The sequence below is a fragment of the Rhinopithecus bieti genome, unplaced genomic scaffold (assembly GCF_001698545.2).
Source record: "Rhinopithecus bieti isolate Rb0 unplaced genomic scaffold, ASM169854v2 scaffold_24390, whole genome shotgun sequence".
In the NCBI taxonomy this organism is placed as follows: Eukaryota; Metazoa; Chordata; class Mammalia; order Primates; family Cercopithecidae; genus Rhinopithecus; species Rhinopithecus bieti.
Genome location: NW_016811706.1, coordinates 545790 through 573257, shown reverse-complemented (window position 1 = coordinate 573257; position 27468 = coordinate 545790). Strand labels below are relative to the sequence as shown.

Below are 27468 nucleotides of genomic sequence, written 5' to 3'. Positions count from 1 at the left end.
CGTGCTTGCCAGAGAACTCGCTAGAGGACATGCAGAAGGTCAAAGTCCTCCATGACCACAGCAAGTTCAGCCATCAGGCCCCTTAAGCACAGTGCCAAGAGCCTGTGAAAACATGAAACCTTTGAAAATATTATGAGTGCCAAAATGTAAAAACAAATAATGTATATGTATGAAATCTTTATAAAACATAATATTTGCAGTTTCATTCACTGTCAAATTTAATATTCAAAATAGTCTCATTACATTTATAAAACTTGTTTGATTTCTTCTCTATGCATGCTGATTGCTGAGATGTCACTCACAGCTAAGTACACATTAAATAACTTATTCATAGCCAGTTAATTTCTAAAGCAAGGTTATAAAAATGCTTTCCAATTATTTAGAGCAATACATTTAGTGTGAGGGCATTTTAAGATGTTAAGTATCATTGGGGTGAGGCCTCCAGAAAAGAAAGAGCCTGGGACCGGAGAAGCTGGAAACAGCCCAGGGCCAGCCCAGCTGTGCTGTGCATGTGACCTGCATCATGATACCACTCCCCTTCCTCCCACACCAGGCATCCTCGCGATATCTTAAGCTGTGATTCAGAAAACAAATCCTACTCCTGGCATCATCCACAGAACTGGCTGTTCACATCCCACATCCTCCTCAGCTTTCCAGAGTCTCAGCCTTAGGCTGGAAGCAAGGATGGGTGCCATTCCTGAGGAAGAGAACTGCTGGACATGGGTTCTCTGAGGATAGGGTAATTTCCTATTTGTATGCGTGGTCCCTAGGCCAAGGGTGCTGGTGAGTGGAGAAGGACGGGGCGGGGGAGACGGAGTGGGGACCAGGCAGGTAGCTGTGTGTCAGGTGGAGGGTGCGTAGGTGCTCGTGAGCTGATTGAACTAACCGAATTAGTGTCTCAACTGAACTGACAGACGCTTGCCAGAGATGGCCTCCTTAGCCCACACCGTCTATATTTGAACCTCATGTCTCCATTTCTTCCACCTTTGACTTAACTCAGAGACATGCTCACCTTTGCCTCCCACCTTATGACACCTGGCTCTGGTCTGTATTTGGTATCTCCTTTTGTTCTCACCTTCTGAGCTTTCATGCAAATCACTGGCATGTCAGTGACGTATCTGTCCATATTTTGATTAAATGAAGAGTTACTGACACCTACCAAGTGCCAGGTGCCACTCACAGCTATCTCGGCATGTTTGCTCCCAAAGTACACAGACAACACTCAAAGGGTTCTACAACTGAGTTGAGGAGGTGTGGGTTTCAGCAATGAGACAGAATTTTAAAATAAACCAACCTCTATTTTGTTAAAAACGTAGAGTTTGGGGACTGCAGGAGGGAAACAGTGTTTCTCAAAGTTCTAGGAGTACTCAGCAACACCCAGAGGGTTTCTTTAAAAGCACCAGCTGGGAACCCGCATTTCAACCAAGTTCTCTGTGGGTTTCCATCTCTCGGAAGGTTGAGAATCACCAGCTAAGGGATGCAGTGGAGACTGGGGCTGTCTTGATCCTTCTGGCTTATTTGGGTTCCAGGGAGTGACTCGCTTGACTTTTTTTGAACAAGCTAAGTGGATTCATTTGTAGGTTCCTGGCATTCCTTCCTTTGGTTCGCTGAGGCACTGCAAGAGTTAATAGAGTTACAGGTTGGGGAGCAACTGAGACAAGGCCCAGGCTATGTGAGTGCCATCCAGCACCTGAGCACTTCCCAGAGCCAAGTCCAGAGCTGGGCCCAGACTCAGCCTGGACACAGAACTGCTCAACACGAAGTCGTGATCCGCCCACCTCGGCCTCCCAAAGTACTGGGATTACAGGCGTGAGCCACCATGCCCGACCTGTCCCAGTCTGTTTTTAGCTGTACAGGAACAGACCCTGAGCAAGGGGAGGGCAGAGCACTCAGAGTCAAGGCTAAGATTCTCCAGCTACAGAAAGCATTTGGGGTCTGCAGACACACACAGCTCTCCCACCTGTCAGACAGAGAACCCCGGGGACATGCTTGTAAGACAAAGCTGAAAAAAATCTCAGAGAATGGGGGCTGCTGGGTTTTGAGGGATGCAGTCTTCTAGCATCTTAAACCATGGAGGGAAGATGAGCAACCCTCCCTCACATACCGAGAGGACACCCCAGTGGGCCTGGAGACAGGCTGTCAGTGCCAGGCAGACCAGGATAATGGGGCATGAGGTTGGGCCTAGTTATGAACCCATATGGGGCTGTGAGCTGGACAGCATGGCCAGGGGAGCCGACGAGGTCAGCAGGACCACAAAGAGGCGAGTGACCTGGCACCACGCAGCAGGTGGATGTGAGGACTCATGGTGGGCCAGGAGCAGGCGGCCCAAGAAAAGGTGCACTTTAGGGAGTGGAGCAGTGTCCAGGAGGGCGCTCCCAAAGGAGGCAGCACAGCCACCACCCTGAGGTAGCAGCAGCCTGGGCAGGACAGAGAACTTTTGTTAGAGACCAGCAGATCCTCATGCCAAAATAGCGGACCCCAAGACAATGCAGGGAACCCCCACACTGAGACCTCAGGAGCAGCCTGACACGCAGGGAGGTGGTGGCAGCCTGGGATGTGGGTAAAGAAGACAGCACAGCAGGATCTGCCTCTGCACCTGGTGGTGATATCAACACAGTAAACAGGTACAGGGTTGAAAGCAGGGAGAAAATTGTCTTCATCTAAATTCCCTTAGAAAGGGGAAGCTGTCTTTGCTGGGAACAATATTTTGATAAGTGCCTTAAGCCTGAAACTGGGATCCCAGTGGAGGCCTGGGTGTGGGTGGAACAGCTCTGCTTGAGACATGAAGGAATTCTAGAATTGTGCATGTTTTACCAGAGAGAGAGGCGGGGAAAGAGGGAAGAAAGGAGGCTGCTGCTTGGTGCTGTTCAACATGAATCCCATTCCTCACTGTCCCTCTGTATTTTCAGAAAGTTACTGACGTCATGAGTGTATGGACTCAAGTGGGGTGCGTACCTCTGATATTTATGTGCACATATCTCCGTGTGTGGAAAGAACAGAGGGGCTGGCCTGAGACTCAGAAGCTGGGCAGAGCAAAGGCAGGGAAGGGATGTGGAGAGGAGAGACCCCCACGATGGGGAGGGCTTTGGGTAAGTTTAACCGAATCTCTGCCAGGCCAGGCCCCAGTTGACTTCTGGGTTACAGTGTTCTCCCACAGTGTTGTTTTGGTTATTCTCCATTCTGTTTGCTGTATCTAAATCAACAACCAACAGCAACACACATGCACATCCCCCTTGGAAACCCTCCAGGAATTGGAAACCAGGTTTCTGCGCTGGGTGGACTGGAATGCTGGGACTCTCAGGCCCATTTCAGAGTGCAGGTGTGGCCAGGGACTGGCCCTCTTTGATGCTGCTATGCCTCCCTGTCTCACTGAAGTCTCTAACTGGAGGATGGGGGCAGCACCAGCATCTTCTGGCTCTTGGCTCTGGTTAGGTCTAGACTGGAGGCATCAGGAGCCTCTCCCGATTGGGGATCTGTAACTGACACAGGGCCAGGGTCACAGGAGGCAGATGGGATGGCTCATGTAGAGAGGGTCCTTAAAAGAGCCTTGAGCCTTCAGTAGTGACATCTACAAGCTCAGAGAGGCAAAGGAGAGCTAAGCCTTTTCTAACCAGAAAAGCCTCTTGTTGGCCCCTGGAGTCCTGCCTCTGTCCCCGCAGCCAGCTGTTCTTTCCAGGGACCATTCTTGAAGGTAGTAAGGAAAGGAAGTGACAGATAGGCCCAGGCCCAAGGCTCAGGTTTCTCAGGCAGTCCAGGGGCTCCCTCATCTGTCCCTCCCTACACCTGGCTCCCCCGAGAACCACCCCCAGGGCTAGGGTGAGATGGGGCTCTTCAGAATTCATGTGCAGCTCAGGAGGCCAGTGTGAAGGAAAAGCCCCCCGGTGGCCTCTGAGACAGTAAGGAAACCCTTCACTAGAACTGAAGTGCTGTTGGCACAGGGACCCCGCTTACATCCGCCTAGCAGACGAACCAGGTTGGCCTCTCTCTGTCTGGTGTGGGATAGTAAATGAGGTCATTGTTAAAGCCTGGAGAAAGATTTATTGGGGAGAATCCACATTGACCATCAGCCTCGCACCTTACTGGGCCTTCAGGAAGTTCAGGCTTTTGTGGTAGGAGGACTACACGTCCAGTGTCAACAGCCGGGGAATATCTGGGTGTCCCCTCAGCTGGTCCCAGGGAAGGCTGGCAGGGGTCTTTTTTTCTATTGCGTAACTGGAGGAGGCCACCTCGGTCTTCCAGACAGCCTCCATCTGCTTCCCCTGTTGGCTGGGAGTGGGGGGTTTGGAGAATGTGAAAAGCAACAAAAAGAGATTGAGATGCAAGAGACTCTCCAGAGCCACCAGGCCCAAGTGGGCTTTGTCTCCTTCCTTTCTCAAATCGAGTGTCACTGTCCTCCTTGTCTCCCCGTCAACACTGAGTCTGAATCTCACTTCCCTGGGGCTCCTGTGGCCGAGGAGCTGCTGAAAGAGGTTCCCAGGGTGGCCCTTGTCCTTTAAGGAACAGGCCCTGGGGCAGAAGCCCTGATCTAGGCCATGCAAGGGTAGGTGTGGACCAGGGTCCTTTTAGCTGCCCAGAGGTTCACAGTGTTTCCAGAGCCTGCAGGTCACATGGTAGGGAGGTTCAGATTTGTTTATAGGACAGACCAATGGCAGATGCCAAATCGATGCTCAGGGTAGAAAAGTTGTAAGTTTTCAGGTGTGGTCCTCAGAGTCTTTCTGTTGCATAGTTTGAAATGCACTGGTCAGGCTAGCCCCTGAAGCCCACACACTGTAACACATACCCCACCTCTGGGTCAGTGGCCAGCACTGGGGAGGGCAGCTGAGAAGACAGGCACTTTGCAACTTGTAGGGTGATCTTGGCCTGTTGGTGCCCTCACTTCACAGCCCACCTCCCCAGGCTGGTCACTCCTGCTCCCTGCCTCTTCACCCATACAGCTGCTGCCCCCTCAGCTTCCCGGCACCTACCGGGCCATCTGCAGGGGCGCACATTCCCGGTGCCTGGACTGAAAGTGCTGCTTATAGGTGGGGCCACTGGGGTGGATGTGCCGGGGTGAGGCTGCAGGCAACTTGCATTTCTTCGGCTTTGGTGAGGTGACCTCAGGGATGTTCAGGTGAACATTCCACTCCAGCTGGAGCTAGAGGAACCAGCAGAGAGGCATCAGGGAAACAGGAAGTTATCTCCTCTCTAGGTTGGGAGGAGGCTTTGCCTGCCTGTCTGTGCCCCTGCTGGACTCAGGGCTGAGTGGAGAGGGTAAGGTCGAGGGAATCCCTTCACTTAGAAACCCTGGGACCACAAAGTATCAGACCTTTGCTGGAAACTCCTTGAATTCTTTTTTGCTGTGTCAGTTCCTGTTTTCTCCTTTGTTGTGAGGAAACTGGATAATGGGCAAAACAGCAAGGAAGAAAATAAAACCAGAGCAGCTGGAACTAGAGCAGCTCCAGGTAGGGTTCACGGCAGGGGGCCAGGTTGTGCCTGGACTGCACTGGGTATCTTTTTGTCCAGCCCCAGCCCTGGCACGGGTTGAGAAGCTGGGGGAACCTTCACAGCCACTCAAAGAATTGTCATGTCCCTTTCATTCTCAATCCCAAAACAAACAGCAAGTCAAGATGCCTCTAGGAGATTATCTGGACTTGTATAAGGTGATACGAAACCTCCATGGCCAAGGCTCTTCTAGCTGCTTGATGCCAGCCCTCATACCAATGCCTCAGCATGTTGCCTCCCCTAGACTCAGGCCACTGCCGCTCAAGACTCAGGGGCAGGTGGTACCTCCTGACCCAACCCTGGGGCAGGTCCCAGCAGGCTCTGACTCACAACTGTGGGATCCTCCAGTCCCTCCAAGCTGCCCCTAGGGACCACGTCGGCACTTGCTGCTTTTCTGCCCCTGGCAGCCTGAGCCTCAGGTCTAGAGCTGAGGGCTGCTCATCCCAAAGCCAGTGTTGCAAATGAAGGAGTCTGGCAGGGAAAGATCCCATACTCATGGGTGGTGCAGAGAGCTATTCCTGCCATATGAAAGATGAATATGGATATAAACTCAATACTTGTATAATGGGGACAAAATTACTAATAGTCCCAAAGGGTATGAATTCTAATTTGCTGGGTTAGTTCCTGTTTTACATCTGTTGTAGAGAATCTAGAAACAGGCAAAACATCAGTGAAAAAAAATTAAAAGAAGACAAGTTAAATCTATATCTGTACCTGTATCTATATATCTATAATAAAGAGTCAAGGCCGGGCGCGGTGGCTCACCCCTATAATCCCAGCACTTTGGGAAGCCAAGTCAGGCAGATCACGAGGTCAAGAGACTCAGACCATCCTGGCCAACATGGTGAAACCCTGTCTCTACTAAAAATACAAAAATTAGCTGGGTGTGGTGGCGCACGTCTGTAGTCCCAGCTACTTGGGAGGCTGAGGCAGGAAAATTGCTTGAACCCGGGAAACGGAGGTTGCAGTGAGCCAAGATCGCGCCACTGCACTCCAGCCTGGCAGCAGAGCAAGACTCTGTCTCAAAAAAAAGTCAAAAGAGGAGAATATAGGAGTCTTTTATTCCATTATTCCCAAGTTTTAACTATTTTCTCTTTGGCCTTTTTTTTTTTAAATTCTATATTATTTTGCATTTATTTTAAATATCAGAAGTTTCAAGGATTCCAATATAAGTTTTTCTTTTTTTAGTAATTCAGTATATAGACAATTATTGGTATACACATGGTTCCATTATCCCTCAGTGGTGTATGGCCCATAGATTAGTAATCATTTATCTAGACAAAGAGAAAAGGAAGTTTGGGTGTCAGAGACAGTGTGTTGGAATTTAAAGAGGTTTTCTGGATGTGAGAGAATGGGAGAGGAGAGGAAGAAATAAAAGAAAATTTCATTATTGTGAATTATAAGCTGGACCCACTTTAGTGGTTATGAGTGACCCAATTAAAGATTGGGGTTAGTGGCCTCACGCCGATTAACATCCCCGACACTGCTTTGAGAGATGTGTCCGAGGGCGGGTGGGCTCACAAGGTCAGAGATCGAAACCATCCTGGCTAACACGGTGAAACCCCGTCTTACTAAAACATAACAAAAAAATTAGCGGGGCGCTGGTGGCGGGCGCCTGATAGTCCCATGGTCTACTCGTGGAGGTGCTGTGGCAGGAGAATAATGGCGTTGAATCTGGGAGGTGGAGGCTGTGGCAGTGAGCCTGAGATCTGGGCCACTGCATCCAGGCTGGAGATAGAGCGGATATAATGCATCTCGTCTCATGAAAAAAAAATATAAAAAAGGATACAGAGAGATTGGCGTTTACTATTTTTTTTTTTTTTTTTTTGAGGCGGAGTCTCGCTCTGTCGCCCGGACTGGTAGTTGCAGTTGGCCAGATTCTAGCTCACTGCAAGCTCTGCCTCCCGGGTTTACGCCATTCTCCCTGCCTCAGCCTCCCGGGGGTTACTTTTTTATTATTTTTGGTGGGTGAGTGAGCATTATATCTCTGAATGGGATACAACGGATACAATGGCATAACCAGATCACATAACATCTTGGGATTTATTTGGGTTGTACTTGGTGTATGAATGTTAAAACCAGGTCTATACGTTTCAGATGGTTACTTTACTGAATTCTGTCAAGGTAAAGTGGGGTGGCGGGGAGGGGGTGAAAGAGTAAGGTTTCTCCTAGTGTTAGTTTTCAGAGGAAAAACGTGAGGTCTCAGCAAGGACATGGAAAAGATGAGGATAGGCTCCAAGTGTAGAGATTAAGAGAGTGAGTTGGCCTAAACCAATGGTTCCTAACCCATAGGGCATGGTCCCCTGAGGGGCAATGGATTTTTTGCCAGGAGCCCAAGAGTGTAAGTACCTATTCAAAATTGTACAAAAATTGAATAAATAAAAAGTAAAACTAAGTATATAGGAATTCTTGGAACTTTTAGCATTTAAAATGGGTCTTAATAGTACGGGATTTTATTTGAGGAGATAAACTAGTGATAAAGGAATAACAAGGACTAGTTTACTATTCTCCTGTAAACAACTAGTAGGCCAAACAAAATAGATGAAAAAATGATATATACCCATTCAGACAACAGGCATTGCAGGTCAATGATCCCCAAAAGGAATGAAACAAATGAGACAATGTCCAGGCCCCAGCACAGGGCAGGGAACCCAAACAGGCCAGCAGCCTTGCTGAGATGAGGAGACAGCGTTTGGGGATCAGGGAAGCCAAGGTGACTAGATTTTGAAAACCAGAGTACTAGAGAGGAGGAAACCACATGGCAAGAAATCTCCAAAGCTCTGCAGAGGCGTCCCATTAAGTCTCTGTGCAGGCCTGCGAGGAAACTACCAAGGCTGGGAGAAGAATCACTGGGCAAGAACAGGCAAAACCATCCTCAGAGTTCATATATCCCTGGGAAGAGTTTGTGTTCACATCTGTAAAATACTGAAAGAAAAAACTGCCCAACTGGAATTCTACATCCAGCAAAAACATCTTTCAAAATTGAAAACTGAATAAACCTTTTCAGACACCAAAGCTGAGAGGATTCATCACCAGCAGATGAGCAGTGTGAGAAATGTTAAAGGAATCCTTGAGGCAGAAAGAAAATGATACTCAAAATACATTTGGATCTACACAAAAGAGTAAGGAGCACTGGAAATGGTAAGTGTGGGGGTAAATAGATTATTCTTTTCCTTTGCTTAAGGGAAAAGTAATAACAATGTACTGTTGTCCCTTGCTCTCCATGGAGTATTGGCTCCAGGACTCCTCACAGGCACCAAAATCTGTGGATGCTCACATACTTATATAAAATGGTGCAGTGTTTGCATTTCACCCACCCACATCCTCCTGTATATATTAAATTATCTCCAGATTACTTATAATACCTAATACAATATAAATGCTATCTTTAGACTGTTTAGGGACTAACAAGAAAAAAAAGTCTGTTCATGTTCAGCACAGACACCTCCATCCATTTTTCTCTTCGAATCTTTTTGATCTGTGGTTGGTTGAATCCACAGATGCAGAACCCACAGATACAGAGGGCCAACTATATTAGGGAATTTATAAGTTACATAGGGGCAGAATGTATGACAACAGTAAGACAAAGGCCAGGAGGGAAGAAATAGATGTATACTGTTGTAAGGTTCTTACACATGAAATAATATTATTTGAAAGTAGACTATGATAAGTTAAAGATTTATATTGTAAACCCTAGAGCACAGTGGCTCATGCCTGTAATCCCAGCACTTTGGGAGGCTGAGGTGGGCAGATCACATGGTCAGGAGTTCAAGACCAGCCTGACCAACATGGTGAAATCCAGACTCTACTAATAATACAAAAATTAGCCGGGTGTGGTGGTGCGCACCTGTAATTTCCGATACTCAGGAGGCTGAGGCAGGAGAATCGCTTGAACCTGGGAGGCGGAGGTTGCAGTGAGCTGAGATCATGCCACTGCACTCTAGCCTGGGCAACAGAGTGAGACTCCGTTTCAAAAAAATAATAATAATAAAAACAAAACAACAAAACAGGCTGGGCATGGTGGCTCACGCATGCAATCCCAGCACCTTAGGAGGCTGAGGCGGGTGGATCACATGAGGCCAGGAGTTCGAGACCAGCCTGGCCAACATGGCAAAACCCTGTGTCTACTAAAAATACAAAAAAATTAGCCCGGCACTGTGGCAGGCACCTGTAATTCCAGCTACTCAGGAGACTGAGGCATGAGAATCGCTTGAATCCTGGAGGCAGAGTTATGGTGAGCCGAGATCACACCACTGCACTCCGGCCTGGGAGAGAGAGTGAGACTCTGTCTCAAAAAATAAAAATAAAAAATCACAAAAATAACAAAACAAAGAGGTATGGATAGTACGTAATATGTCAGGAGTGGAGATAAGATGAATTTACTTGAAAAAGCTCAATTACTCCACAAGAAGGCAGGAAAAGAGGGAAAAAAACCCAAAGAACAGATGAAACAAATAGAAATGAAGAGCAAATTATATATTTAAACCCAACTGTGTTGATAATCACATCAAATATAAATAGCCTAAAACCACCAAATAAAAGGCAGAGATTGCCAGATTGCATAAAAAAGCAAGACCCAAATATAAAATATCAATTAAAAACTGAATTTAAGTATAGAGACACTGTGCTCACTTTGGTAGCACATATACTAAAATTAGAATAATACAGAGAAGACTACTAGCATAGCCTTGGTGCGAGGATGACACACAAATTCATGAAGTGTTCCAATAAATAAATAGTATTTAGACATAGGTTAACAGTGAAAGAGTGGAAGAAGGTATACCATGCAAATAGTAAAAAGTATTTAAAAAGCTGCAGTGACTAGATCAATATTGTTGTACACTGATGAGCAAGGAATGTAATTAGAAACAAAGGGCTGCGTGTGGGGGCTCGTGCCTGTAATCCCAGCACTTTGGGAGGCCCAGGTGGGTGGATCCCCTGAGGTCGAGAATTGGAGACCAGCCTGGCCAACATGGCGAACCCCATCTCTACTAAAAATATAAAAATTAGCCAGGTGTGGTGGCAGGCGCCTATAATCCCAGCTACTCGGGAGGCTGAGGCACAAGAATCCCTTGAACCTGAGAGGTGGAGTTTGCAGTGAGCCAACCAAGATGGCGCCACGGCATTGCCTGGGTGACAGAGCGAGACTACATCTCAAAAAAAAAAAAAGAAAAAGAAAAAGAGACAAAGAGGGCCATTTCATAAGGATAAAAGTCCAAATTTTGGGCCAGGTAGGGTGATTCATGCTGTAACCCCAACACTTTGGGAGGTCAAAGTGGCAGGATCACTTGAGGGCAAGATTTGGAGACTAGCCTGGGCAACATAGTGAGACCTCATCTCTATAAAAATAAATAATGAAGGTCAAATTTTCAAGAGGACATAAACAATCTTAAATGTGTATGCACCTAGTACAGAGCATCAGCATATTTGAATAATAAACCTATAAAACTGAAATAAATAGACGTAACTGGAGAGATACAGCATGCTCATGAATTGAAAGAATAAGTATTATTAAGATGCCATTTCTCATTGCTGGGTAGGTAGGAAATTGGTGGGTTGTGGAGTTTGTGGTGGGTACTTGGACGAAAACTAGAAAGACACTCAGAGTATAAAGGGGCTCACAATGACACCTAGGACATTCAACCCCCAAAGCAGCAGCTAATGATATATATCTGTGGAGAATGTCATGCAGAAAATGAAATAAAATCCAGGGATCCGGTCAGATGCAGAGAATGTGGATACAGAATAATATTCAAGAAAAGGACTGAAAGATTGGTGGGTTTTGATGCTCAGAGAAACCTGGGAATTCAGAGGAATGTCTTCACTTACATCTGAATTTCCCTTTTAATGTTTCTCATTGTTGTATAGCTTTGGGTTTTGCATACAGTAGTTCCCCCTTATCCTTGGGGGATGCATTTCAAGAACCCTAGCGGATGCCTGAAACCTCAGTACCAAACCCTTTATACATGGTTTTTCCTATATGTGCTTAACTATGATAAAGTTTAATATTTAAATTAGGCAGAGTAAGAGATTAATAACAAAATAGAACAATGTTAACAATATACTGTAATAAAAGTTATGTGAATATGGTTGGTCTCTCTTGCTCTCAAAATATCTTACATAGGCCAGGCGTGGTGGCTCACGCCTGTAATCCCAGCATTTTGGGAGGCCAAGGCAGGCAGATCACCAGAGCTCAGGAGTTCAAGACCAGCCTGGCCAACATGGTGAAACCCTATCTCTACTAAAAATACAAAAATTAGCCGTGTGTGGTGGCACACGCCTGTAATCCCAGCTACTTGGGAGGCTGAGGCAAGAGAATCGCTGGAACTCAGGAGGCAGACGTTTCAGTGAGCTGAGATCACGCCACTGCATTCCAGCCTGGGCGACACAGCAAGACTCCCAAGCACTTTGGGAGGCCAAGGCAGGCAGATCACCTGAGGTCAGGAGTTAGACACCAGCCTGGCCAACGTGGCGAAACCCTGTCTCTACTAAAAATACAAAAAGTAGCCAGGCATGGTGGCGGGTGCCTGTAATCCCAGCTACTCAGGAGGGTGTGGCACGAGAATTGCCTGAACCTGGGAGGTGGTGGTTGCAGTGAGCCAAGATGGCACCACTGCACTCCAGCCTGGGCAACACAGCAAGACTGTCTCAAAAAAAAAAAAAAAGGAATGCTGCAGACTGAAAGATAATATCCATGAAATACAGATCTGGTGTAGAACTTGCATACCAGATACAGGTATGCAAATATTTGATATAGGTATCAAATATATTTGATATAGGCATCAAATATAGGATGAACTTTACAACCGAATAATACGCTTTACCAAAGGAGATAAATGGATGACAAATAAGCACATGAAAATATGCTCACATTGTTAGGAAAATTCACATTGTATAAATTAAAGTCTTACTATAAAATAGTTCTACAACTCAATAGCATGAAAATATAACCTGATTTTTTTTTTTTTTTTTTTTTGAGATGGAGTCTCGCTCTGTCGCCCAGGCTGGAGTGCAGTGCGCGATCTCGACTCACTGCAAGCTCCGCCCTGGGTCACGCACTCTCCTGCCTCAGCTCCCGAGTCGCTGGGACTACAGACACTCGCCACCCGCCCGCTAATTTTTTTGTATTTTTAATAAGAGACGGGAGTTTTTCACCGTCTTTGTCAGCCAGGATGGTTGCTTGATCTCCTGACTCAATGATTCGCCCTCCTCGGCCTCCCAAAAGTGCTGGGATTACAGGCTGTGAGCCACCGCACCCAGCTCCTGTATTTTTAAATTCATTATTATTTTGAGTTTTTGGCTGAAGAAGCAGAGGAATGGAGACCATCATCCTGTGATTTCATGAGGGGAGCTTGGGATTAAGGTTCCCATTGCGGGTCTGGCTGGAAAAGGGACCCAGTCAGTGAGCCATGATTGTTGTCATTTTGCCCTGATACCAGTCTTGAAGATGCAAAAAAAGGGGGACCATTATGAGACATAGTGGTTACTACTGGAGGTATCTGAGGTGCACAGAATTTATTTGAGTCTGCTGCTGTGAAGGAGATACTAAAGGAACAGGATAAACCAGACGTAAATACTTATAGCTGCCATCTGTACCAAGTCCTACTGCTCTGATGGCTCATGAAATAAGGTTTTGGGAAGTAAAGTTACAACACTCTCCGCCTTGGCTAAGGACAAAATGATGAATGGAGGTCATTACCACCTACTCTGAGAATCCTGTGGAAACAGACGCCTGAAATTCTTTACAAGCCGAGGGCCATGGGACCACTTTGAGTTTGTGCTTACCAATTGTTGAAGCCCTGAGTGGCAAGGAGATGGCAGCTTAAGTTGAAGGCTTCCACTCGTTCTTAAATACTAGAGGAGCGAAATGTGACGATCACTTAGAGAAACAGGCCCATTAGGAACCATTTTGACTGTTCGCTCTGGAAAAAACAATGGTAGGTTAAATATGTTCAGAAGCCACCGTCATAACTGCTTTTACCGAAGTACAGTTGTGAAGTCAACAACTACAAGAGATTTCTCCAACCTACAACTTGTGTCTGCACATTACTAAGCCTTGTTTGCCCCAATAAACAGGGCTTTAAGCAAACTAAAATAATTAAATAGGCAGAGCAGGAGTTCCAGGACCACGGGCAAAATAGTGAGACCCGTCTCAAAAAAAAAAAGCAGGCAAAGACTCAATTGACGTTTATCCCAAAAAGACATGGGTACTCTGGGCCACTCTGCTATGGGACCAGCCCTGGCTCTGTCTATGGAGCAGGCATTCTTGTTGCACGCTGTTGCTCTAATACACTTGCTGTCTTTAAAAAAAAAAAAAAAAAAAAAGACGGCTGGGCCGCGGTGGCTCACTCCTGTAATCCCCAGGCACCTTTGGGAGGCTGAGGTGGGCGGATTCCACGAGGTCCAGGGATCGAGGACCTCTTGGTAACATGGTGACAACCCTCTACTAAAAAATAGAAAAAATTAGGCCAGCGTGGTGGCGCGGGCACCTGTAGTCCCAGCTACTCGGGAGGCTGAGGGCAGGAAATGGGTGGAACCCAGGAGGTGCGAGCTTGCAGTGAGCCAAGATCACGCCATTCACTCCAGCCTGGGTGGACAGAGCGAGACTCCGTCTCAAAAAAAAAAAAAAAAGACACAAAAATGGCCAACAAGTATATGAAAAGGTGCTCAACATCATTCATCATCAGGGAAATGCAAATCAAAACCACAATGAGCTATCACCTCATACCTGCTAGAAGGGCTATTATCAAAAAGACAGGAGATAATAAGGTCATGGCAAGGGTGTGAAGAAAAGGGAATCCTGTACATTATTCATAGGAAGGTAGATTAGTACAGCCATTGTGGAAAACAGTATGGAGGCTCCTTAAAAAATTAAAAATGAAATTACTATGACCCAGGGATTCTCTTCTGCGTATATACCCAAAGGAGCGGAATTGCCACCTTGAAGAGATATCTAGACTCCCATGTCCATTGCAGTATTACTCACAGTAGCCAAGCTATGGAAACAACCAAGATGCCCATCAGTGGACAAATGAAAGAAACTCTGGTATATACAGTCATGTGCTGCATAACAATATTTCAGTAAATGATGGACCACATATACGACCATGGTCTCATAAGATTATAATACCATATCTTTACTGTACCTTTTCTATGTTTAGATACACAAATATTCACCATTGTGTTCTGACTGCCTACAGTATTCAGAATAGTCACATGCTGCACAGATTTGTAGGCTAGCAGCAATAGGCTACGCCATATAGTCTAGGTGTGTAGCAGGTTATCCCATCTAGGTTTGTGGAAGTATACCCTATGATGTTCACACAACAAAAAATTGCCTAACAACACATTTCCCATAACACAACCCCATCATTAAGTGAAGCATAACTGTATATACAGTGGAATATTATTCAGCCTTATAAAAGGAGAAGATCCTGCCATTTGCTACAATATGGTTGGCCCCAGAGGACATTATGCTAAGTGAAGTATGCCATGCGTAGAAGGAAAAATATCACATGATCTCACTTGTATGTGAAATCTAAAAAAAAAACAAAAGGCCAAATTGAGGAGACAGAAAATAAAACAGTGGTTACCAGAATTGGAGTGGGGATGGGAGGAAATAGGGTGACATAGACCAAAGGATACACAGTAGCAAATACATAGGATTAAAAAACTGAAAGCTCTATGTGTTGGATTATAGTTAATAGTGTATTGAAGTCAGGATTTTTGCCAAATGGGTAGATTACTACTGCCCTTGCCAGAAGAGAGATAAAAATGGCAACTATGTGAGATGATGGATATGTTAATTTGTTTCACTATGGTAACCATTTTGCTATATATGTATCTTAATAATGTTATGTTGTAAACCTTAAATATATACAGTAAAACTTATTTTAAATAAATAAATTTACAAATAATAAAAATTGTGGCCGGGTGCAGTGGCTCATGCCTGTAATCCCAGCATTTTGGGAGGCCAAGGCGGGTGGATCACTTGACATCAGGTGTTCAAAACCAGCCTGGCCAACATGGTGAAACCCTGTCTCTATTAAAAATGCAAAAATTATCCAGGTGTGGTGGTGGGTGCCTGTAATCCCAGCTACGTGGGAGACTGAGTCAGGAGAATCGCTTGAACCTGGGAGGTGGAGGTTGCAGTGAGCCGAGATTGCGCCACCGCACTCCAGCCTGGGCAAAAGAGTGAGACTCCATCTCAAAACAAACAAACAAACAAACAAACAAACAAACAGATTTTGAGGGATTATGAGGGAAAATGGATTCTAAGCTAGATTTCCACATCCAGGCAAACAGTCAATTAAGAGTGAGGACAGATATTAAGTAAAGACATTTTCAGACAACCAGGGTCTCAATGACTTAACCTCTCATGCAACCATTGTCAGAAAGTGAGTGGAGGAGGGACTCTACTAAAACAAGGAAGTGAACCAAGGAAGAAGAGACCTGGAATCTGGAAAGCCAAGGAGCTGATTCAGGGAGAAGCAAAGCGAGTCCCTGCAAGACAGTGAAGATGACGGCTGTGCACCAAGCCTGGAGAGCCACCAGATTGACAGGAGCAGGGCATGGAGAACCACAGGGGAGGGAGAATCACAGCCCAGAGCCAGGACTGCAAGATCCAGCCGCCCTTCTTCTCCGGAAGAAATCTTCTCTTCAACAGCTCTTTTTGAAGAGATGTCTCTCTCTCTCTGGGTTGCTCTCCCCAGAAACAGATTGGAAAGCCGCCCTCCCCCATGCTCAGGCCACCGCCTACCTTCACCTCTCACTGGTGCAGAGGCCTTATCCTGCCTTCTCCTTTCCCTTCTGCCCCTGGTCCCGCAGTCTTAGCCACATCCCCAGGGCCCCCCCCAAAATGGGGCCCCAAGCCGACTGGCTGTGCTGACCCCAGGAGGCAGAGCAGGGGTTGGGGGCGGGAGGCCCACCTTGGGGAACATGGTCACCATGCTGCTCAGGCACTCTCGTCGCTTCTCCTTCAGGCTCTTCTGCTTGTCCGTCCAGGCCTGCAGCCTGAGGCTCTGCAGGCGGTCAATGTTTTCCAGGAAGATGTAGAGGTTCTGGGCCTTGTAGGAAGCCTCCGTTTCTTTCATGATTTGTACGTGTTTGATTGCTTCTTGCCTGAGAAGAGAGGAGAAGCAATTTAGGGGGTGGAGAGGCCTCATCTATCCCCCAAGTCTGTTAACCAGAGATGACTTTGTTTTCTTTATTTCCTTAGAGCAAAAAGAGAAGTGGAGGCTGGTAAGAGCTGGGGAAAATGGGGCAGAGAAAAGTGGGAGGTGGTATCAGGTGAGGAGCCTCGGGGCTGGGATGAAACAGGAAGAGAAAGGAAAAACGGGAGCACATTAGGCGGATTATGGACAGGGCCATGGGAAGAGAGGAAGAGAGAAGGAAGTGGCTTAGAGGAAAAGCCCACTACAGGGAGAGCAGCAGTCAGTGCCCTTCTTCCCACACCTTCAGGGGTTGCCCAAGGCCCCAGGCCAGACTTGCTTTCCTGGACCCCACTCAGGAGACCCTGTCCAGGCCTGGGGTGGCTCTCCCCATCCCCCCTTGCCCTGTGTTCCTTCTCTCCCACTGGGTTTAGGCTCTGCCCACATGTTGCAGCAGGTGGGTGCCAGGTGGGTTCCAGGGAGGACCTACCGGAGGCTCTGGAGGCGTCTATAGAAGATGTACTTATGGCACAGGTACTGCAGCCTGAGCATGCCCAGCTCCATAGTGGTGGTGGTGAGCTCCAGTGCTTTGCTACGCAGGTAGTGGGGCAGCCTCAACTCAGACTCCTCACTCAGGAGCTTCAGGTTCTTCCTCTGGGCCTCCATGTCCATGTGGTACACCTTCTCCTTAAGAGTAGCAGGGGATATCTGCAAAGAGGGCTGAGTCAGCCTTCGAATGGATGTCCCAGTGACAGGAAAGGAGGCAGATTTCTTGGGCTTTGTGGGAACTCGGCGGGTCCGTGGTCTGTAGGTAAACTCCACTGAACTCATAGGTCTCTGCTTTCCCAGGGCAGGCTGCTGGGTACTAGGAGACATGGGCAAGTGTGGCCTCCTGCTTTGGTGAGCAGATTGGGTCCGGCTTGGGGCAGGCACTAACGATAGCTCTGCCTTCTCTAAGTCCCTCCATCGACTGGCGGGTGTGAAAATCCTCCTCTCCATGTCCTCCCCTAGCTGCTGCGGCTCTCTCCCTATGCTCTCCTGCTCCTTTTCTAGCTGGACCCATCTCTGCTGCTGCTCCCTGGCCAGGTCTTCCAGCTTCCACTGCCGCAGCTTCTCCTGGTGCTCCTGCTCCAGCAGGGCCCACTTCTTCTGCCGCTTCTGCCACATCTCCTCCTCCTCCAGCCACAGCTGCCTCTGTGTCTCCCAGCCGAATCCCTTCTCCCAGGGCTTCTCTTGGCTCTCAGAGGTCACCTGCCTGGAGCTCTCTAGAGACAGCTGTTTGCTACAGTGGAACTTAATTTGGAGTCCTCCCTTTTCCTGGAAGTAGTCCTCCTGGTCTTTGTCTTTGTGGCCTGAGCTTTCTGCCACGGGTCTTTCCCATTTCTTAGGAAACCTGCGATCTACTAAGGGTAGAAGCACAGGCTCAAGGCTCTTGGTGTCCTTGCTGCTGAACACATCTGCGACCCTCGAGTGCACAGTCATGGTGGAAAGTGGCTCGTGCCCTGCAGCTGTAGCACCACTGTCCCACACCATGGCCATGGTACCTGGGGGAAGTGGTGAGAACAACTGCTCCTTCTTCATGGGTTCCTGTTGGCTTTCCTCCGTGACTGTTTCTTTCCTTGGAAGGATCTCCCTCTCAGAGGGACCCGGGGAGTCAACAGAAACCTCAGCCGGGTCTTCTGCCTGACCTGTAGCAGTCTGAGCCTTCTTCAGCTGGAACTCCAAAGCCTGCTTCGTCAGGAGAAGGTCATGGTACCTTCCCCCTAAGATCTCTACCTGCTTCAGCAGAGCATCCCTCCTGCTCTCAAGGACCTGCACGAACTGCTGGAAGTGCAGCCTCTGGCTGCTGAGCTCTTCGGTCGCCTGCATTTGCAGGTACCTGTATTTGGTCTCCAGGCTCCTGTTCTCCTTGTGTTGGAGGATCAAGGCCTTGTTGAGGTTCTCCACCACAGTGGCCATGTACCTGATGGCCCTGACCTCCCCCTTGCTGAACATGGTAGAGTCCAGGAGTTCCTGCAGCATGGACGTCACCTCGGAGGCCTTCATGTTCGTGGTTTGCTGGTCCTGGAGCATCTGTTCTGGGCTCAGTGGCTGAGGATGGGATGGAGATGTCTGTGGGCTTCTTCCCCGCCAGCCCTGCCAGAAGGTGCGTTTGGACACTGGGAGAAGTGGAGAGAAAAAAGTCAACGATCTCTCATGGGTCCCAAGGATTGCATTGATTCTCCAAACCCTGCAGGGCCAAAATGGCAACCCCCTTAGGGATTTGGCAAGAGTATGGAGCTGGGGCTGTATGTGGGACCAGGGATGGTGCTGACAGGGCAGACCTCTGCTGGGTGCACAGCTTGCCCAGAGCCCAGCCTCAGGGTCTGCCAGCTCCACAGCACCTGCAGAGCCCAGAGGGGCCTGACGTAGGCAAGCCAGCACAGCTCACTGCAGCATCCTCCTGGTCTTCCATGTTCTCCTGGGTAGAGTTAGTTTTCTAATCATGCCACTTCCCAGCCTCAGTATGTGTGTTTGCCTCCTATTGTCAGCTACCCAAACCCCTTACACCCATCTAGGAAGCCTGGTTTCCCTTTCCCGTTAGCACTGGACTGTGCTTGTGGAGAATTTATCACATGGTCCTCCAACTGTTCACATGTTTTATTTTTTTTAATAACTAATGTCTTTTTCCATTTGGGAGATCCCTTTGATACTCTAAGGAAAGCAGCAGACCCTCTCTCCCCAGGAAAACGCACTACACACAGATTGTGCCCGCCATTAGCAGATCTCAATTTCTCAAAGGCTGGGTCACAGTGGTCATTGTACCCCCTTGGACCTACTATGTATAGAGCTGGTGGAGTGATTATCTTGGAGCATCCATTCATCTGCGTATTTAATAAACATCACTGGTGGAAAAAACAATGCTAACTTCAGATGAGGGGTAGAGGAAATATAAAAATTAAGGGATACTGATACTGAACTTGGGCTAGCATCTAGCTAGTATTGTCAGAAAGGCCATGTGGCCTAGTGGTCCAGAGCTTAGATTCTGCAATAAGATAACTTGGGTTTGAATCCCATCTTTCCGATTTGCCTTGGGCAATTTTCCTAACTTCTCAGTGTCTCAGTTTCCCAATGTGCAAAATGGGGATAATCATAGAATCTATGTCATAGGACTTAGATCATGCATGTTTAGTGCCAGGTGCAGTAACAGGTACCTAGTTATAAGTGCTCAATAAATCATCCCTAAAAAGAAATAAAGATGCAGTCTTTACCATTCATAAGTTTATAATCTAGCAAGGGTCTAAGTATACAATAAGTGTATTTGAAGACAGAGTATGGTACAGATGGCAGAACAGATTGTTTCCTTATCCACTTTTCCCTGCCTTCTCCCTCCTGCTGACCTTACTTGATTGATAATGAGGCTGGCCATGAAGAACAATGGTAAATGCTGATGGTTAACTATTGTTAATTAAGCCCTGAGCATGTTCCAAGCGTGGTGTCAGACACCTCACACTGTGTGGAAGCCTCCCCACAAACCTGGAGCTAGGCAGTACCCTCCTCTGTTTATATGTGAGGAAACTGAGGCTCAGAGAGATGAAGTCCTTGCCCAAAGTGATACAACCAGAAATTGACAGAGATGCAATTCAAACTCTAGAGTGAGATTAAGAAGCCAGAAAACCTGTGTGTGGGGCCACAGGCTTTCCTTGTGTTCCCTTCTCTTCTCTGAGCTTCAGTGTTCTCATCTACAAAATGTAAGAGTTCGATAATCTCAGGTTCCCCTAATGTTGATGGGAGTAAAAAGTCAAGGTTTAGCTATTTGCTGATGGTCCACCTCTGCAGCAGCCTCCGGCTGAGCCTCCCCAACCTTCCTGGCTCTGTTGCTGGGTTTGGAGTGAGGAGAGGATGATCCGCAGCCTCTAGCTGCTAACTCTAGCCCTCCTGGCCTCCCAGCTTTGTTCCTCAGAACCTACATGAGGCCTCAGCTCCAGTGAGCACGCCAGAGACCTGTCTCCACATCACAACTCCCTTAGCGCTGAAGGACAGGTCAGAGCTGCTCAGTGCTCGACCTGGGCTCAACCCCCAGTCCCTCACCACTGCCCATCCATCTCAAATCAAGCTTCTGTGATGGAGGAGAATCAGAAAGACCCCAGGCCCAGCCTCTGACTTCTTCCCCTGCCATGGCATCCACCCCATCCCTACCTAGCTCCCTGGCCAGGTGCTCCTAGAACCTACCTTGTGACCTTTTCTTTTGTCCTTCAATGAGAGTGGAGCAAAGGGCAGTGAGTGACTCAATGCCTCTTTTGGTGGCAATGAGGGAGAGTGGTAACATTTTCTCCGTCACTTCAATCCATTCGTCCAGGGCTGCTGCTTCCTCTTCACTCTTCCTGGCCCCGATCTCATAGGTCAGAGTGTCACCTGGAGAAGGGATGGGAGGTGCAGGCTGAGAGCAGTCTGTCCTCCAGGGGGACACAGACAGCCCTATAGAACAGGGGTTACAGCGGCTGTGAAGTCACATTGATTTTACCTCTTACTAGCTATGTGATGTTGGACAAGTCGCTTATCCCCCTGAGCCTCAGTTTCCTTCCCTATAAAAGAACTGGGTGAAGATTAAATGAGATAATACATGTGGAACGATTAACATGAGGCCTGCCGTGTAGAAATTCACAATGGACATTAAATAGTATTGTTGTCTGTACAGCAGGGAGGTATCTGACTTGTTGTTGCTCTATGCCCATTGCCTGGTCCAACATCTGGACAACTGAATTAATTAAGCAGAGTTAACTGCTCTCTCAGTCTTGAGGGAAGCTGAGGGACCACTGACTGAGAGCTTCCAAGCATGGGGTAGTATGCGGGTGGCAGGGCACATCCTGATACCATCTTCTTCCAACACTGGAGCATCCAGCACACAGCACACAGGTCCTGTGATGAGATGACTCTGAGCTGAGTGGGGGGTAGCACCTAGCTTTAGGGTTTAATGCAGCTGACCCACACCCAAATGGCTGTACCAGTTGCTCACACAGCTGGCATCAGGGCTCATGCAGTAAAGGTCATTCAGTGCTTTGAATATCACCCAGGGGTGCTCTGTAAAATAGCTAATGTGGGTTTGAATTTAGTTTCTATCCTGCTCAAAAAATGAGATGTCATAATGGACCCGTGACTTAGGTTTCATCATATATTTAGCTAATGTCATGATCTGTGATGTTTGGACACTTCTGTGTCTGCCCCTCAGGAGCATGGAGGTGATGTGCTGTGACAGGAGTGGTGGAATGCTTCACTGGAGAAGGGGATGTGTCCTGTGCTCTCCCTGTGCTCGCCAGAGGAGGCACGGTGCCCAGCCTGCAAACTCACCCCAGTCACCTAGCCAGCGGAGAATGTCATACAGGTGCTTCTCCTTCGTCTTAGCATCTTTGGAGAAGGAGGCAATTTTGTCCAGCAAGATGAATCTCTTCTTGCCCTTTGGATCTGTCTGGTGAGATTTGGCGTTTTCTTTTAAATCATATCCTAATTCTTCCTGGAAGTGGTTGATGACACAATTGACATTGTCCAAAATGTCTAAGAGCTGGGTAGAAATATCCTATAGAGAAGCAGCAGATTGCTGTGTTAGGGCTGTGGACTTGAGCCAGAAGCCACATGCTAGCAGCGTGACCTTGGACAAGTCGCTTAGCCTCTTTGGGTCTCAGTTTTCTTATATTTAAAGTGGGAATCATGATAGTACTTATGTCACAGGGTTTCTGTAAGGATTAAATGAATTAAATATTTTAAAGTGCTTTTAATAGTACCTGGCACATCACACAAAAGAGTTAGCTTTTATTATCATTGTGATTATTAAGAAGGTCAAGAAAGGATAGAGTACCAAAACCCCACAGCAAACATTTCTTTAGAATTTCAGAGGTTGCTGGGGGTTTCTGGATGTCTTTCCTTACAAGGATCCACAGGCAACAGAAGCTTGGAAAAGTGAGGCTCCAGGAAACTCTAGGATCAGAGGCTCAAGTAAAAAATGTACTAGAGCCTCGTGTACAGGGTGATTTGAGCCTTTGGCTATTTCCCCAACCCCCATTAACTTCTGGGCTCAGCTTGGGGGATTCTGGAGGGTTGCTAATAACAGATTCTGGGTCCTTTCTCCTGCCCTGTAGCATGTACCACAATGTGCCTCAGGGCTATCCTCGAGCTTCCTGCCCGCTTCCCGGCCCCAGCCCTGCCTCAGGCGGGTGGTTGCTTTCAGCTCACCCTGTAGAGGCCAAGTTTAGGAGAGAGATAATTTATACTAATCTGTCTGCAGACCTGGGTTGCTGAATATCCCAGGACCTCTGAGGACCCAGAGCTTGAATCTCGCTCAAACCTGGGATCAGTCCCCAGCCTCCACATCATATCCCAATATAAGGGTGATTCCTTCATCTCAGGGGCTACCTCTTGAGCCCGAGTTAGCTGAGCAGCCTCAATCCTCAAGATGATGGCTTTCACAGATATGGGAGTCACCAACTGTGGAGGGTCATCCTTCTCCATTTTGGATCACTCTGTCAGTCACAAAACATCCCGTGTCTCTGGTCCACAGACCTGGACACACGATGTTGCCTGCTTTGGAGGTTAAGGGCACCAGGGTGTCTCCTGGGTACCCTCTGCCCAGGCACAGCTCCTCTGGTAACTGCCAAATGCCAGATTCCAACCGATCCTCTTTTCCCCAGTGACATCATCAGTTTGATTAGAAGAATTAGGAGATTAGACTCCCCACTATCGAGCTTTTTGTCTATTACCTAACATATATTTACTTGACTTGTTGCCTTTTTTTTTTTTTTTTTGAAATGGAGTCTCCCTTCCCTCTGTCGCCCAGGCTGGAGTGCAGTGGCCGGATCTCGGCTCACTGCAAGCTCCGCCTCCCGGGTTCGCGCCATTCTCCTGCCTCAGTCTCCTGAGCAGCTGGGACTACAGGCGCCCACCACCACGCCCGGCTAGTTTTTTGTATTTTTTAGTAGAGACGGGGTTTCACCGTGTTAGCCAGGATGGTCTCGATCTCCTGACCTCGTGATCCACCCGTCTCGGCCTCCCAAAGTGCTGGGATTACAGGCTTGAGCCACCGCGCCCGGCCTAAAACCAGCTAATTTTTTTTTGTCTTTATAGTAGACACAGGGTTTTACTGTGTTAGCCAGGATGATCTCGATCTCCTGACCTTGTGATCCGCCCACCTTGGCCTCCCAAAGTGCTGGAATTACAGGTGTGAGCCACTGCGCCCAGCTGACTTGTTGCTTTTTAAAAATTACTAAATGTTATGCTCCCAAACAAAACATTAATGTCTAAAAATAAGAAAAGCTATTAGCAAAAGTTATTTTCCTAAAGAAAATATTTTAAATTTCTAAAAATTAGAGCCAATCAATAACCAAATGGAGGCCAGGCTCAGTGGCTCACACCTGTAATCCCAACAATTTGGGAGGCCAAGTTGGGAGGATCACTTGAGCCCAGGAGTTTTGAGACCAGCCTGGGCAACATGGTGAGAGCCTATCTCTACAAAAAAACTTAAAAAATAGCCAGGCATGGTGGCACATGCCTGGGATCCCCGCTACTTGAGAGGCTGAAGCAGGAGGATCACTTGAGCCCAGGAGGTCAAGGCTGCAGTGAGCCATGTTCACGCCACTACACCCCAGTCTAGGTGACAGATACCCTGACACACACACACACACACACACACACACACACACACACACACACACAGAGGGAGGGACATCCCATGATGCTAAAGATGTCAATTAATAAGGGGGACATAATTCTAAATGTATATATACCTAATAACATTGCTTCAAAATACATGAAGCAAAAAGCTTCCAGAACTGAAAGGAGGAATAGGTAAATCCAAAATCATAGTTGGAGATTCCAGCACTTCTCTTGCAGGAGTTGATAGAAGTAGCAAAAAATAAGTAAAGTATAGAGGTTTTGAAAAATACTATCAACCAACTTGACTCCATTGACAGTCATAGAACACTTCACCCAACAATAGGACATATATTATTCCCTATGCATATGGAACAATGATCATATCAACCATAATTTGGGCCATAAAACAATTATGAATTAACCTCAGAAGGCTAAAATAATACAAAATATGTTCTCTGACCACTATGGAATTAAATTATAAATCAGTAATTGAGAGATCTTAGGAAAATTCCCAAATATTTTACAAATTAAGCAACATACTTTCATATAACCCTGAGTCAAAAAAGAAATCACAGGGAAAGTTATGAAATACTTTGAACCGAGTAAAAATAGAAACATACCAAAATTTTGAGGATGCTGCCAAATCAGTGCTTAGAGGAAAAAACTAGAAAAGGAAGAACAAAAAACCCCAAAATAAGCAGAAGGAAGGAAATAATAAGGATAAGAATAGAGACCAATAGAAAACAAACAAAAATAGAAGAAAATCAATGCAACTAAAATCTGATGTTTTGAAAAGATTCATGCAATTGATAAAATTCTAGCCATATTTACCAGGAAGAAAAGAGAGAAGACAAGCTACCAATATGAAGCATAAGAGACTACAGGCTCTACAGTGGGAATAATAGGAGAGAGCATTATGAAAAACCTTTATGCCAATAAAGTTGGTAAATTAGATGAAATGGTCAGATTCTTTAATATACACAACCTATCAATGCTCACTAAAGAAAAAAAAAGCTCTGAATATTCATAAATATACAAAAGAAATTGGATTCGTAATATAAAAAACCTTACCCTCAAAGAAAACTCCAGCCCCAGATAGTTTAATTAGTGAGTTCTGCCAAATATTTAAGAAAAAAAAATATGATTCTATAAAAACTCTTTCAAAAAATTGAATAGTAAAGAACACTTCTCAAATGATTTTATGAGGTTAGCATTATCTTTTTTTTTTTTTTTTTTTTTTTCCTGAGACGGCCTCTCACTCCGTTGCCAAGGCCAGAGTGCAGTGGCGCAATCTCAGCTCACTGCCTCCTGGATTCAAGCGATTCTCCCACCTCAGCCTCCTGAGCAGCTGGGACTGCAGGTGTGTGCCACCATGCCCAGCTGATTTTTGTATTTTTAGTAGAGATGGGGTTTCACCATGTTCATCAGGTTGCTTTCAAACTCCTGACCCCAGGTGATTCACCCACCTTGGCCTCCCAAATTGCTGGGATTACAGGCTCACGTGAGCCACTGCACCCAGCCGAGGTTAGCATTATCTTGATACCAAAACCAGAAAAACATGACAAGAAAAAAAAGTACTACAGCTCAATATCCAATATTGCTCACAAATATAGACATAAAAGAAAATTAATTGATTGGGAGGCTGAAATAAGAGAATGTCTTGAATCCAGGAGCTGAAGTCCAGCCTGGGCAACTTAGCAAGACTTCATACCTTAAAAAAACCAAAAAAACAAAAAAGTTGGTCGGGCACGGTGGCTCACACCTATAATCCCAGCACTTTGCGGGGCTGAGGCGGGTGGATCACTTGAGGTCAGGAGTTCAAGACAAGCCTGCCCAACATAGTGAAACCTTGTCTCTACTAAAATTACAAAAATTAGCTGGGCGTGGTGGTGTGCACCTGTAATACCAGCTACTCAGGAAGCTGAAGCAGGAGAATTGCTTGAACCCAGGAGTCCTAGATTGCAGTGAGCCGAAATCATATCACTGTACTCTAGCTTGGGTAACAGAGCAAGACTCTGTCTCCAAAACAAAACAAAACAAAACAAAGACAAAAAAAACACTTTTTTTCCCAAGATGGCAGATTTGGGGCTTTTAGTGTCCCTCAGTCACTTGGAAATAGCAAGATTAGTGCATAAAGATCAACTCTGTGGGCTTTAATTCAAGAAAGAAAATGGGAATCCAACAGAATCATGAAGAACACCCTAGATCTCAGGGAGGAAAACAAGGGCAAACAGCCCCCATGATGGCATTTGGCTCATAAAAGTGCGTGAAGCCCCAGTACATGAGAGAGGCAGACAGCCTCTTTTTATCCAGTGGAAAGGACACTTCAGGAAAGTGCCCTTTCCACTGGAGATACAAGCAGCAGAGGCCAAGGGAGAGCACTTTGTTCCTCCCAAGTCCTGGAGCTAACTTGAGAAGATACTTGGAGACATTGAGAAGGAAAGACAGTGGGAAAAGCTGCAGGCATTTCCCAGGCCCAGGATGCCACTTTTAATCCAGGCATACAAAGTTAGTCATTCTTTGGAGACACAATAGCATTCTTTGGAGCACAACAGGCATTTTAGTCTTGGGCCAGAGATTGGAGTGCCTGCTCTATAGAGTTGCATAGAGGCTTCTACAGCCAGAATTGTAGAAAGCACCTTGCAGTAGGTGCTGGCATTGTGCTCTTCCCTGTTGTAGGACTGGGTGGGAAGAGGACTGCTACAGCTATGGTTTCTCCTGGGCAACAAGACACAGCCAGGGTCAGCTTGGTGACCTGTGAACTGGTCTGAGTGAGTTACTGCTTGGTATGCTGGACTGCTCCCCTGAGGTCATGGTGCAGTGGGGCCCTCTCAGCTCGACACCCAGGGAGATCTCCAGGCATTTGGAGCACCCACTCATCCAGATCAGCAGCCTGAGCTGCCCTATCCTTCCTGTGCAGACACTTTAGTGAAGTGGGGCTTACTCTGCTCCACACCCAGGCAGATCTTCAGGCATTTGGAGCACCTGCTTGCCTGCATTTGCAGTCTGAGTTGGCACACCCTTCCTGTATAGAGACCATGGTGAAGAGGCACCCTATCTGCCCTATGCCCAGACAGATCTCTAGCAGTTGGAGCATCCATTCACCTGAATTAGCAGCCTGCCACCCCACCCTCCGTGTGTAGAGATTGTGGTGCAGCAGTGCCCTCTACACTCCACACTCAGACACCTGCAGCATGCACTCTCCTGGATTAGG

At 47.0% G+C, this 27468-nt stretch overlaps 1 protein-coding gene across 3 annotated transcripts; it reads right to left on the bottom strand.

Moving 5' to 3' along the window:
• Positions 1 to 217: 217 nt before the first annotated feature.
• Positions 218 to 23292, bottom strand: FAM186B (family with sequence similarity 186 member B). 3 transcript variants are annotated; one of them, XM_017894769.1, is made up of 7 exons: positions 23019 to 23292; positions 21960 to 22185; positions 20844 to 21026; positions 17122 to 18790; positions 16410 to 16602; positions 4965 to 5134; positions 218 to 1615 (listed from the first exon to the last, which is right to left on the bottom strand). In XM_017894769.1, exons 1-7 carry the CDS (start codon positions 23112 to 23114, stop codon positions 1561 to 1563), a joined length of 2592 nt encoding a protein of 863 aa, XP_017750258.1. In that variant the 5' UTR covers positions 23115 to 23292; the 3' UTR covers positions 218 to 1560. The 3 variants fall into 3 exon arrangements, with proteins under 3 accessions (XP_017750258.1, XP_017750257.1, XP_017750259.1); XM_017894768.1 differs by lacking the exon at positions 218 to 1615 and adding an exon at positions 4019 to 4266; XM_017894770.1 differs by lacking the exon at positions 218 to 1615 and adding an exon at positions 4087 to 4266 and having other exon boundaries at positions 23166 to 23251.
• Positions 23293 to 27468: the final 4176 nt, after the last annotated feature.

What these genes read in the sequence shown, in the direction of transcription:
- FAM186B (XM_017894768.1), bottom strand. Translation starts at nt 23,114, where the DNA reads ATGGAGAAGGATGACCCTCCACAGTTGGTGACTCCCATATCTGTGAAA. An exon ending in ACAAAAGAAAAGGTCACAAG is followed by an intron (nt 18,791 to 20,843) that starts GTAGGTTCTAGG and finishes CACTTCTCCCAG; the next exon opens with TGTCCAAACGCACCTTCTGG. An exon ending in GCGCCCCTGCAGATGGCCCG is followed by an intron (nt 4,267 to 4,964) that starts GTAGGTGCCGGG and finishes CCCCACTCCCAG; the next exon opens with CCAACAGGGGAAGCAGATGG.